Consider the following 13,555-nt stretch of genomic DNA (forward strand, 5'->3'; position numbering starts at 1 on the left):
TGCGTAAGCGGATAAGCTCTTTTTGACAAGATTCGTAGGAGCCCTCATTCATCAATCGCAGACTCGTACAAGTAATAGACTTGTAGACGACGTCAATGAACGCAAGTCCAATAACATAAGAAGCTTGAGCTATCCGCTTCGATTCTCTAAAATTTGTTCAATAAACTTGCCTGTCAGATATGTATGTAGCTGTGTTTCCGAATTCAGCTATAGATATGTCTGCCAGGTAAGTATGAACAAACTTTTATTGTATCATAACAATTTCATAATTTGCCTTGCGTTATTTTACTACTGGTTGGTTCAAGTCATATACGCTTGCTGTAGTTACCTCTTCGGATGACAACCGAGAGGTCTATTGTCTTTTATTTTAAGGGCATTTAATCGTTACTCCCTGCAGCCTACCAGGAGTTTCCGATTTTTCTTTTACCGTTGTATGATAGTGTTAAGTGTTATGACGACACAAACGCACTTCTATTTTTAGCGCCTTCTGTTTCGCTTAAATATACCAGCTTGAGAGTCTCTTTCTGCTCAAAAATAACGGACCTATTTCTTCGTAGAATAGAGTAGCTGGCAACCCACGCATAACGGTAAGAGACGACGAATGTAAGCTGCTGCTGTCACTGTCCGCTCCAGTCCAACCGAGCCAGTCCCAGCTCGTTCACTGTCATGCGCGGTGGGTGAAGTCTCTCTCTCCTGCGGGATTGACTGACTAACCATATCTCTGCCCTACAATCACGGACTTTAGCCTAAGATTGAGGGGATTTCTTACAAATGAAATGAATAAACATTGCATTCGTTTTTGCCTTACTATGTTCAACATATATCTCTTAATCCTTTCGGTGCTCATTACCGCACGGTATAGGACTACGAGTCTACCGCAACATTGCACTATTACGTATGCTCTCCTGCTTAGGCAAAGTGCAGCCTTATTAGGGAAGTAAGCATACTCGGGTAGGGAATGGATCAGCTTGCTGGGGACCATTTCCTTCCTGAAGAAGTTTATTTCCCTGAATAGACTGCAATTCAGACCTCTACAGTTTTTTCCTACCGGGAAACTGAAATTTTATTAAAGATCTAGGAATGATTCTGAACATCTCTCAGTGCATCAAGTATCACCTGAGGTGATAGAAAGAAGGTGCCGGACATCTGGATAGGGTTTCAGATGTCCTGGATCATAATCGGAAAGAAGTAGAAGCAATTCGGTCGTCCCTCCAGTCCTCGAAACGAGTTTTTGGAACCAGTGGTCCAAATCAACTCTGATATTCCACAGCTCTCTCATATCTTAAGAGGTTCGTTACAGGATTGCAAAAGTCCGTACGAATCGTCTCGATCGACGGCAGGAACTACTGACTTCCGAGTGGAATCTTTATTTAGAAGTAGGTTGAGAGTTGTGGAGACTTTAGGGACGTCTTTTCATTCATCTCTTCGCTATGTTGAGGGCAAAGAGGCTTCTTCTCTGCTCCCTTATTCTCGATCCGAGATCGGTACCATTAAACGCCATCCTATGATATTGAACGGGGATGGATGTTTAGTCTCTTTTTTCCCCTTTTTCAAACGCTTAGGAAATGTAATAAGATGATTTATGACGTCACAGGGAGCGACAATGACGCTGATCGCCCCATGTTGGCCTTCAGGATCCTGGATTCACAGAGGTCACGTCCTTCCTAGTTCACTTTCCAAGGACCTTTTCCGAGAGAGTCGGTCTACTCTAACTCGAAAGGTACCTATAACCTCTCCGCTCTGAGTCTGACTACGTTCAGACTATGGAGATGTTGACAGGAATAAGATTACCGTCTTCCCTTTCTGTCTGAAGAATGGGATAAGCTGGCAGTTACAACTATTAAAGAATACGCAAATATGTTGTTGACGGCCTTTGGGCTCAGAGATTTGCTTCTGTCAAACAACAAAGCCCTTCACGATCTTTGAGTTCTGTGGAATCTCGAAACTCGCTCACCATCTACTTTTGTCTCACCTGTTTTCTCGGAGTCAGAAACTCGTGCGAGAATCAGCGACATATAGTAGCCCTGAGTTTCTTGTTGACGAAGTCGGTTTGCGTTTATACACCCCCGATGATCGTGTAACATGAGACCAGGTTGGACTATCAGGCATTCGTCCTTCGGGACTGAATCGTCTTTTTGCTCCTCGCTCCTTTCTCCTGGCACCAGAAGCTTGAGTCAGGAGTTGCTCAGGAGTTGATTCGCTGACGACGTTGGGTTGTGTTGATACACCCCCCAAGGTTTGCTTAGATTGAATCGCCAGGCAGTCCAGACACTCATCCTTCAGCGAAGAATAGTGCCTTATGGTCTTCAGGGTACAGTCTTGCTGTCCTTGATTCGTCTGACTGGTCAACTGGTCGGTCACCTGACTTTAGTACAGACGGACTGACTGTGCATGTCCAGATCGAAGCTTTCAATATGGAACTTAGACGTAGTCTGAAGTTCTTGATGTCAAAGCATTCGAACCTCTCCTACCTGTTAACTTCTTGCATGTGATCAGGAAGGCCTTCTTCTAACCACCCTAGATATGACAAAGAGGGTTAGTGAGATTTTAAGCCATTGTCAGAAGTTTTGGCTTTAGAGAACACAAGGCGGTATGCTCTCTAAGCCTTCCGTTGTGGCCTAAGAATGGAAACCCGTCTTGTCCTTGGGCCAGGAGCTTGGAATCAAGGGATGGCACAAGTTAGTGGGCAGGAGCCAGAGAGAGTCCTGTGCCCTGTCGGGTCTCTCAAGTTTTATCTACATAAAACTCAAGAAAGTCGAAGTCATTCGGGCAATCTGCAGTGTTCCGAAAAAGACCGGACTTGCCCATATCGAAGAGCACCCTGGCTTTAGTGTTAAGGAGTTCTTTCAAAAAGGCTCCTTCATTGTGTTTGCACAAAGATTTGAAATCTTTTTTGATTTGAATGCACAGGATGTGAAGATGGCATATGAGATCTGCTGCTCGCTAGGGCCATACGTGTCTGCAGACACAATCTTGGGGGCAAGAAGTACCACTCATCCTATCCTGTAGAAAATGGTTAGGAAGAGCTCTTAATTTAGTTGTTGAGTCGCCGCCAAGGGCGACTTCGTAACTCTTAAGCCTTAGTTAAAACAAAACCTTAACTTTGGCTAGGTTGGTCAGGTGGTGTATATAATATAATATATATATATATATATATATATATATAGATATAGATATAATATAGGATACTATATATCTATATATATATATATATAGATATATTATATATATATATATATATATAATTTAATTGTTTTACTTCTTAGCCCTCATGGTATGGTCAATATGGTCTAGTCACGTCGTGGTCTCACCCCTGTTGACAGATCATCTGGAGTGTACCAGCTATATATGGTCTCTACTCTCGCTGGCACTCTAGTAGCACAAGCAGACTTACGTGGCAGTAACCACGAAGCCAGCTATGCTAACAGGTGGAACCAAGATGTAAATCATCTGCATGCATTTGTTTCCCAAAATCCTTCTATTCTGTCCTTTCCCACCTCCAACGGTGGGATTCAGCTATATATATATCTGACAGGTAAGTTTCATGAACAAATGATATTGTTTATGATACAATAAAGTTTGTTCATACTTACCTGGCAGATATATATAATCAAGTACCACCACCACCTCCCTCAGGGGACAGTGGAAATAAAAATTATGAATAGAAAATGGGAATGGTTCCTGATACCCGCCTCCCAGCGGCGGGAATGGGTACTAACCACTTGGCCGACCACTGCGTGTGTCGGAAGTTTTTAAAATTCTGTCGGACTTCAGAAAATACAGCTATATATATATCTGTCAGGTAAGTATGAACAAACTTTATTGTATCATAACAATATCATTTTTGTAAATATTTTTGGGTGTCTGGAATGCATTAATTGTAGTATTTACATTATTCCTTATGGAAATTATTGTTTCGGATTTTGTACATTTCGGACTTTGTGGGAATTCCTGGATGTAAACATTCCAATTTTGTTTTCGTCGTTAGGAGTAGACGTGTATTCTTCTCTCTCTACCTGACTTCACTGATTTATTTCAATCCTGGTGGGATTTTTCTATGTTGTTTGTGCTTGTATCTTACTGCTTATGTGTAAAATTGTGTTAATTGTGCGTTTGTTATAATTTACACAAACCCATGAATCACAATTGATCAGGAAGTTGTTCCGAGTGCTCGTGTTTCTAACGATTTGCAAGCATTCCGAACTGTTGACGGATAGACCTCTCACTATCCCAGTTCAGGCACAGGGTGATAGAAAGAGCGATATTCACGTTTTCTCTTCCTGCCAACACGACTACTAGCACTCGCTGAATGCTCACCAGGTTCCCACTTGGTGTCTCAATTCTGAGGATTCAAACACCTGGAGAATTGGGAAGAGTTTCCCTTTAAAAGCTCTACGGAATTTCTAAGGGAATGTATCTCTGAGGAGGCAGTGGTTCTCGCTGTGGCTTTTCCTGCCCTTTGGGGATAGGATCCAATTTGCATTCTCCTATGGGGTCTTGCGTTTTTGGGAACCGCAAGTGCGTGTTCTGTTGAATCAGTTCTTAGATGTCTGCATATAAGACTGGTTCTATTCCTGCTCCTCCTCAACTTCTTAGAAGTTGAGAGAGGACCACTCTTGATGATCATTCTTACAAGATTCTGGAGTCTTGCTGAGCGTTGAATTCGTTGGAATTTCTGGCACTCACTGAATGCTTGGTTTCTTGCAATTTTCAAGCACTGGCAAGACAAGACACTCCTGATGATTGTTCTTACAAGATTCGTGAGTCTAGCCAAGCACTTGAATTCCTTGGAATTTATGGTGCTTGCCAAGTGCTTGTTTCTTGTGATTTATGAGTACTCAGGTGAGACAAGACACTCCCAATGATTGTTCTTGCAAGATTCAGGAGTCTCACTGAGTACTTGAATTCATTAGAATTTCTGGTACTCACGGAGTACTCGGATTCTTTGGAATCACGAGCGGTTGGAGGGTGAAAGAAGGTGCCCCCGATGACTGTTATTATGAGATTTTGGAGTCTCGCTTTAACTACTTGGTATTTCTAGCGCTCACCAAGCACTCAGATTCTTGGGAATTCTAATCACTCAGGGGAGACAAGACACTCCTGATGATTGTTCTTAAAAGAGTCGAGAGTCTTGTTGAGTGCTCAGATTCTTTGGAATCATGAGTGCTCCGAGGGTGAGAGAAGACTCTTAACAGTGTACAGGGGAGTGCCAAGACACTTAGGTGTTTCAACATTATCTGCCAACACTTTCTTAAGTGTGTGGTTAGGTTCCATCCTTGTATCTTTGACCTTAGGGTCCAAGCACATAGGATTGCAAATGCAGAATCCCTCATTGTCCTTCTTCTCAGGGGCTTTGGCCTTGAAGGAGGCTAGTGAATGTGAGAGAAAGCTATGGTTCTTAGCTGATGGTTACCACTCATAGTTGTGTTGTTGTGATCTTATCAGCTCACTCGATTCAGCTTGACCTTTTCGGATTGGCCGAATCGAGTACTCTGCTCTGTCCGAGTGACCTTTGCTTTTCTCTGGTTGGTTCTTTGCCATGGCATAAGTACCTCCTTTCCCATGTTGCAGTCATCGTAGGTTGATGGTTGCCCATGATCTACCCCTCCTGTTGGTTCTTCTAGTAGGACAGGTAGAGTGCCCCTTTTCCCTACCTGGTCGCCTGACCCTCTTGGTTTTGCCAAAGGTACAAGGAGGACAGGGAAATTCCTGTGAGAGTGTGTCTCTTTCAGAATTTAGCTACAAGGGTTGGCATTTCAAGATCAATCCTTGGATCATCTCGTCATACATTTGAGCAGTCGAGGAAAGGTGCTATTGTCTTCATCCTTGCTTAGGCTTCATCAGTCTAAGAAGAATAAGGTAGCCTCTCCACCCCGTAAGAAGGGTTATACCTCAGTTGTAGTCACTTCTCAGCAGATTGTGAACTTTGTAGTTTACATCAGCAAGACAAACTCCTCTTCAGTTTTGCACTGAAGGTTGTTGATCAGCCCTTTCCCATCTGTTTCTGCTGAAGAGTATGGATCTCCCTGCCTCAGTTGAGGTCTTTATACTCTTGAGAGCTTTGAGCAGACTTGCTCAACCTGCAGACTTGGGCCTCCAGAATAGAGTGTGACTTTTGTGGTCCTTAATCCTACCTCAACACTAAATGAGATTGAGGTAGGCTTCAGACTGTGATGTCAAGCTCAGGTCTGTGTTCCTGTTAGTTGGAACATTGGCAAAGAGAGTTGGCTGGCTTCATTGTATGGATGTTTGGAGATTTCTCTCCTTCTCATCTGTTCCTGAGTTGAGACAAAAACTTGGAGCCTGTCATTTTTGATGAGAGATCTGAGGGCTTTTCAACTCCTTTCATTTGGGATTGTGTAGGTGAGAATCAAGACATGATGCTGTCGTATCCAGTAAGAATTATACAGTACTCTCTGTACAAGACTCAACTTATAAACTCTGAGGGTTGAAGACTTCATAAATACTGGCAGGCACAAAGTGAGAGATGTCCATGAGCACCCTCTCTTAATGGCTTGGGGAAGTCATTAGTTAGGCTTATGATTATCAGGTAGGATCCATACCTCCGGTAAGAGCTCAAAGTTTTATGGGTTTGCTCCATCTTTTTTGTTCAAGTGCTTCTCAGTAGTTCAGGATTTAAAGGCAGGTGTCTGGTGCTGCCTGACTACCTCTACCTCTTTCTGTCTGAGGGGTGTCATCTACAAGCACTCTTCTTAAGACCTGTGGAGGTTACTCAACATAAGTAACTAGCCAAGTTCCTGTGTCCAGAAAGGCATCTCGCTTTTGGTTCATGACTGGCATGTTGGTATGGCCATATGGGACTGGACTGAGTTTTACACAACAGAGCATCCTGTTTTTCAGTAGTAGGAAGATGCTATTCCTTCCAGTTCCCTGTGATAAAGATGATGGGTGGGAGGCCTTGATAGAACATTATCTTTGGCTCTAATTTCTTTAATGATATTACTTTTCAAGCTTGTATATTTCCATCACATATGAGAAAGCTAGATTTCTTCTGTAATGTTTTGAAGAAGTGCTGAGAATACCAAAATCTGGCGCAGGGCCCTGTCAGTTTGAACATTACATGTGCCAGTCTGTACAGATGGTTATGATAGTAGCCTTTCCCTTTGTACAAGTATGTAACCAGGAGGCTGGCATATCGGGATGGGTAGAATAAAATGAGTCGTGACCTTTGGATAATTCCTCCAGCCTAAGGAATCTTTCCATGTAGGTGAAGGTGTATCTCCTCATAGGAACAGATTTTAAATTCAGGAAAATTTACATTCTTTTAGATTTAGAAACTTTAGGTCATTTATCATAATCCTTTATCTAATGAACCCTGCATTCGCATTTTGTTCAGGGTTTAATTTTTTTTTCCAAGTTTTACATTGTTTACTTAAGTAACAAATTATTATTATGTTATTTCAGGTCTTGAAGAGGTAGAAAGGGAATGTCAGAACCTAGGTATTGGATTCCACCTACTTCTAGGAGAAGCAAGAACTGTCCTTCCTGAATTCATCAAGAGTCATGGTATGGGGTGCCTTGTAACTGATTTTGCGCCCTTACGTGTTCCTGAGCAATGGCGAAAGGATGTTAAAGAGGCAGTCCCAGGCAATGTCCCCATGTTCATGGTAATGACTATTATATAATAAACTGCAATACTGTAGTACTTCTGGTAAATGCCAACCATATTTTAACAAATACCTTAATTACCAGACCATAAGTTTAAAATTTAATTACATTATGACTAAGTTGCATGCTTACTAATGGTATTTATCCACCACCATTTGGTGTCTGTTTGGTAAACAATTTGGTATTTGTTCCAACACAAATTTAAACCCAAGGGCTTTTATATAGGATTATTCTTGATGCAGCTGGTAAATAGTCCTTGCATACGTGTTAACAAAGTACTTGATTACGAAAAAGTATTGGGTGAGGGGTAGGAATACCCAGCTGAGCTCACTATTCCATCAGCTGTGATAGATTTAAAATATTTACTGTTCGTGGGTTTCCCTTTGTTTTACAATCTTTGATTCTTTTTAACTGGTTTCCAGCTTGGTGCTAGAAGATTATCCTATTGTCAAGACCTCAGGTTTGTTAGCTATGAAAAATACAAATTGATTAAAAATTTGTCATTTTGATTACTTGTTTTCTTGATTTTTATTTTTATTGCTGCTTTAGAGAGAATGGAAAGTTGCTTTTAAAGATAATTAAGTGTGCGTATGAAAAGCATAGGTGTCCTCGGCTAAAAGGATTGGGTATGTGTTTGTGTTTGTGAGTGTAAAAGCTTTATGTTACTAGTAACGAATTCTCATTCACTTTTCTTATTATGCAGCAGCCAGCATTAGCTTTCTGTTTTGGCCAGTGAAGAATGTTTTGGTTGATTTTATTCCCAAGGCCAAAAATCCATTGTCTTTGTCTTTTTGGTTTCTCCCTGCCGTTGTCTTCTTCCCTTGCAGGTCTGTTCCTACTCGTTCTCCCAAGGCATCAGGACTATGAGGGAGTGGTTGGTCCTCTCTCAGCATGGCCTGAAAGTCCTTCTTTGCTGCCTTTGCATAGTATGTACCTTCAACTAAGACTTCAGTTCTAGACACAGTTGTTTCTATTCTTCTATTTCAGGGTTCTTCTTTGGAGACCCCTTTAGAAAATTTGTCATATTTAAGCACATTACAGTTGGTGGCAGAAATCTTATTGTTCACAGATGTCTCCATCAAGGGGTGGGAAGAGTATCTTTTAGACCATCAGTCCTTGGGAGATTGGTCACATACAGAAGACAAGCACATCAACCTTTTAGGTTTAGAGTCAGTTCTTCTGGACATTGAGGCATTTGTAGACCATGCTTCTTGCATGAAAGTTGAAGTGTAAGACATTTTCACCAATCTCATATTTTCATATTCAAAGGGGTAAGATCACCCTGCCTGTGACAGTGTGCATCACTAAGCAGGCTGCTGCTGCAGTTTGTCATTTTTTACTATCAGGTTTAATGCTTAGCATTTGGCTAGAAGTTTTATTTTGGCTACAACTAAAATGTGGAATGTACAGTTGTAGTGTTTTTATTTCCAAATATGAAAGGGAGGAATAAATTAATTTCAGCTTTATGCTGATGCCTCCTGAATTAAAGTGTTTCAGTTTTATTTGCTATCCCCTCCTATTTAATTATTTATCACCGTTTCCTTTAATCTGTCTGTCTTTACAGGTTGATTTTCCTTTGGACGCCTCTTGGGATACAAGTTTGTTGACTGGCTAAGCATTCCCATTGTGTTACTCCTCTTTCCTTACATTCTTCTAGTGATAATGACTAACACACCTACCCAGTCAGAGTCATTGGCTGCTATTAGAACAATAGTAAAGATTAGCCAATTCTAGACTTCTTGTCCTAAGGATGACTTTAGAGAGAACTTGCTAAAAATACAATTTTGATCTGGAAGATATGTGGTACTGCCAAAGTCTTTATGGGCAACATAGGAATAAATAGATCACTTTTAAAGTCAGGGCATAGGAAATTATAGTGCTAGAACTTCCCTGGTTTTTAAAAGAAACTATTAAGTGAGATATCTTTTTCCTAAGTACATATATGATTGTCTTTTGCTTAGCCCACATTTCACAGCAGGTTCACTTGGCTTGTCAAGGGATTCAGGCTTATGGGATTCATTCTCAACCAGAATTTGTTGGGTCTTCTGTGAAGTGTAAATTCCCTAGGGTTACTTGAGCAGCTTTAAGTGCAATTATTTCTTTGTTCCATCTTTATACAAATTCAGCTCGTTTTATGAACGTGGTTACTGTCTTTTTCTTAGTTTTTGAAAGCTTATGGGCCATATGATTCATAACCTGTTTTACCTCATGTGTAGCTGATGTTCTTTTGAAATCTGCTTGTCTGCTGGGGTTTGAACAGCCTGGTTCATACATCCTAAAGTTGCTATTTAGGCTAAAGAAAAAGTAATGGGTTAGTTGTGGAACGAGTACTATTATTTTATAAAAAAAAAAAAAAAAAAAAAAAAAAAGCTGTTTAGACTATTGGAACTAAGAGTTTCCCATAAGAGACTGAAAGGGCAAAGTGTGTGTGTGTACACTCAGCTATCAGGAATAGTGATTTTTTTTTTTGCATTTTTGAGATGCATAAATAGTTCAATTAAGGGATTTGACGAAGGAAAAATCTATTTCTGGGTGATTGGCTCGTGTCGCCCTATGAAAGTAATCCTTAATATCATCTTTCTAGGTAAAATATCCTAAAATTACCAGAGAAAAAACAAATTAAGAAAATTGTCATAGGACTGACTCGCTCACTCTTAAAAAGAAGTGTCGGTATGAAATAGGGGCGAGTGTGGAACACTACCACGAGCCAAAACACCAATTAGAACTTCTATCAGAATCCCCATAAGAGAGAGCTGATACCAACGGGCGATGCAGCCTCTACTACTACTACTAGAGGACGCCACGGACAGCAGCGCCCCTAGCGGTCATCCTTAATTAAAACATAATTAAAACATAATTACATCTTGTCCTGCAAGGGGGGGAAAACAAACCATAAAAGGGATGGGTTTCATAGGGCGACACGAGCCAATCACCCAGAAATAGATTTTTCCTCGTCAAAATCCCTTTCTGGGCTCAGCTCGTGTCGGCCTATGAAAGAGTACCAGAGAAACAGACAAGATGGAAAAGGAAAAAACAAAAAATGAAAAACATGTTAAAATGATGGATATAATATAAGTAAATCAAATACAGCATACAAAATAAGTACTTAAACTAACTATGGTAAACAATAACAGAATGTTAGTAAACTTAAAGTACTTAAAAGGTAGTAACAATAACCTAATATGCATGTAAAAATAAAGAAATTATTTAAATTTACTTAGAACCTAAAAGTACATTATATACATATGTCCTACCCTAGCATAAAAATAAGGGTAAGGTACATCAAAATCCATCATTAATACAGAAAATACAATTAATTCAAATAATCAATCAAATTGTGACTGAAGTTATCACAAGTCTTAATGGAAAATTTATACAAACATATTGTGGCCTAACCTAGCATAAAAATAAGGATAGGACCACTGGAGTACATATCAGTACAAATGTGGCTGTCCCTAGCAAAAAAATAAGGGACAGACCACTATAACACACAACGGCTAAGGCTATGATGATGAGTAGCCTGGTGATAGGTTGAGGCATGTTGGTTGAAGTAGGTAGAAAGGAGACCTGGATTAATACTACAACTACTAAGCAGTATCAGGGGAAACTATGTTTCCCGCTGCTACTGCTGAAAACTTTAAAGATTCCAAGGACTTTAATAATGCCGTTTAAAGACTGTCGTGATTTCCATCCAGTATACTCCTAAGATCCTCAAAGTTCATATGTTGGAAATAGTTAATAGAGGTGGCTACTCCCTGATATCATGAGCTTTTGGGAATGACTCAGGGTTGGCTTGTTTAATGAAGTAAAGGATTTGTTGCCTAATACCTTTAACTGACAAAGTACCACCTTTTTCTCTCTCATGAGAGAGCACCCGAGGATCTAGAAGAAGTACGAGATAGAAAGGCTCTAAGGGTTGAAACTGGCAGAGAGAAGGATCCTGTGGAAGTGGGATAACCTTCCAAGAGCCCACCTTGCAAGAGGATCTTCATTTTTAGCTAAAAAGCTACGATCCGAGCAAGTAGAACTTCTCCTGATGGGAGGAATTCCACATGGCCCGCATCTCTGGATAGAGCCGACAGTTCTGAAATTCTTGCTCCTGAGGCTAGGCTTAATAGAATAGAGTTTTCCTCAGGAGCATTATGAATGTACAAGATGAGTTTGTCAGTATCTGAAGCTAGTTTGAGACATCATTTAAGAACCATGAAACTGTAGTAGGCCTCTGAGAAGGTCTAAGTCTAGCACAGGCTTTAGGGATAGATGTGAAATAAGATTCAGATTAAATCTATCTAGAAAACCTACTTGAAAGATTTTCTTCAAAGCCGACTTGTGAGTGGTAATCGTGCTAGCTGCTAAACCTTTTTCAAATAAAGATCTGAAAAAGGATATAGCCAAATTAACTGTCATGGTTGTAGTGTTCGATTCTCTCAAGAAGATGCTAATTTCTTAACAGCTGAGTCATATTGTCTGATGTTGACTCCCTCTTATCTGATTCCAGGAAGAGAATATTCTGTGGATCAATGTAGCATCTTTATTAGCCGCAAACTTCATGAAGTCCATACAAAGTTAGGGTCTGGAGAGTTCCTGAGGAAGCGAACACAGTCCTCATTTGTACTGATTGTGATAGTTTGGGATTGGGGATCCGTTGAGGTCGAGATTGGACCCAATTCCAAGAGAAGTGGATACCAGTTGCTCTTGGGCCAGTCCGGTGCAATCAGAGCTACTATCCCTTTGAAAGACCTTAGTTTGTCTAGGACTTTCAAGAGAAGATTCACTGGAGGAAAAACATAAATTTTCCTCCATTGATTCCAATCCAACGACAGGGCGTCCGTGGCATAAGCCAGAGGGTCCAGGTTGGGGGCCACATAGCAAGGGAGCTTGTGGTTCGCTTGTGAGGCGAAGAGGTCCACTTGGAGACCTGGGACTCTCTGGCTTACCCACTGGAATGACCCGACGTCTAGAGACCACTCTGATTCCAGAGGGACTGACCGGGACAGGGCGTCCGCTATCACATTTCTTACTCCTGCCAGATGATGGCAAGACAGATGCCATTTGTGTTTGCTTGCTAATGCAAAGATGGCTATCATGACATGGTTCACATGCTTGGATTTGGACCCTCCTCCCTGTTGATGCAATGAACTACTACTGCACTGTCCAAAACTAGCCTTAGATGAGACTTTTTCGGGGGAAGCATTCTCCTTCAGAGTAAGAAATACTGCCATTGCTTCCAACACGTTTATGTGGAGCTGGCGAAATTGAACTGACCAAGTTCCCCTGAACCTGTTTGAACTGAGAGTATCCCCCCTCCCCCCACCGGACAGGGATGCGTCCGTGTGAATGGTTAACATCGGAGGGGATATTGAGGGGTACTTTCTTGGCTAGGTTCTGTACTCTTGACCAAGACCGTAGTTGGTTGCGGAGGATCGTGGGATCACTGGACACTTGTCTCGATATTGGAGTTTGCTTTTGACGCGCCAAATTCGATTTATATCTTTCAACCTTGCTTTGAGAAGGATATCTGTTACTGAAGCAAACTGAAGAGACCCTAGGATTCTTCTCTCCTGGTTTCTTCTTGATGTTTGTTTTGCACTTGAGAAATTGCCTGACAGATTTTGCTATTTCCTTCCGTTTGGCCACTGGAATTGATAGAGTTGTGGGAGGACAAATCCCATTGGATTCCCAGCCACTGAAAACGAGATTCCGGAACAAGTCTGGATTTCGTTTTGTTTTATCTGGAACCCCAGATGTTCCAGAAAGTGAACTAACCTTTTTGGTAGCTTTGAGACATTCCTCGACTGTTGGTGCCCAGATTAACCAATCGTCGAGGTATGCCGCTACCATGATTCCCTGAGCTCTCATTGTTGTACAACCACTTCTGCTATCTTTGTGAATACCCTGGGGGCTACATTCAGACCGAAGGGCATCA

The 13,555-nt window shown here is 41.2% G+C and overlaps 1 protein-coding gene across 1 annotated transcript in view; it reads left to right on the plus strand.

The window, feature by feature from the left end:
• The window catches only part of LOC135217275 (deoxyribodipyrimidine photo-lyase-like), a 282,698-nt gene that overhangs the window by 222,076 nt on the left and 47,067 nt on the right, over positions 1-13,555 (plus strand). Inside the window, 1 exon segment of the mRNA XM_064253015.1 lies at positions 7,426-7,628. Coding sequence (XP_064109085.1) covers positions 7,426-7,628 — 203 coding nt within the window.

This window comes from Macrobrachium nipponense, chromosome 7, assembly GCF_015104395.2.
Source record: "Macrobrachium nipponense isolate FS-2020 chromosome 7, ASM1510439v2, whole genome shotgun sequence".
NCBI lineage: Eukaryota > Metazoa > Arthropoda > Malacostraca > Decapoda > Palaemonidae > Macrobrachium > Macrobrachium nipponense.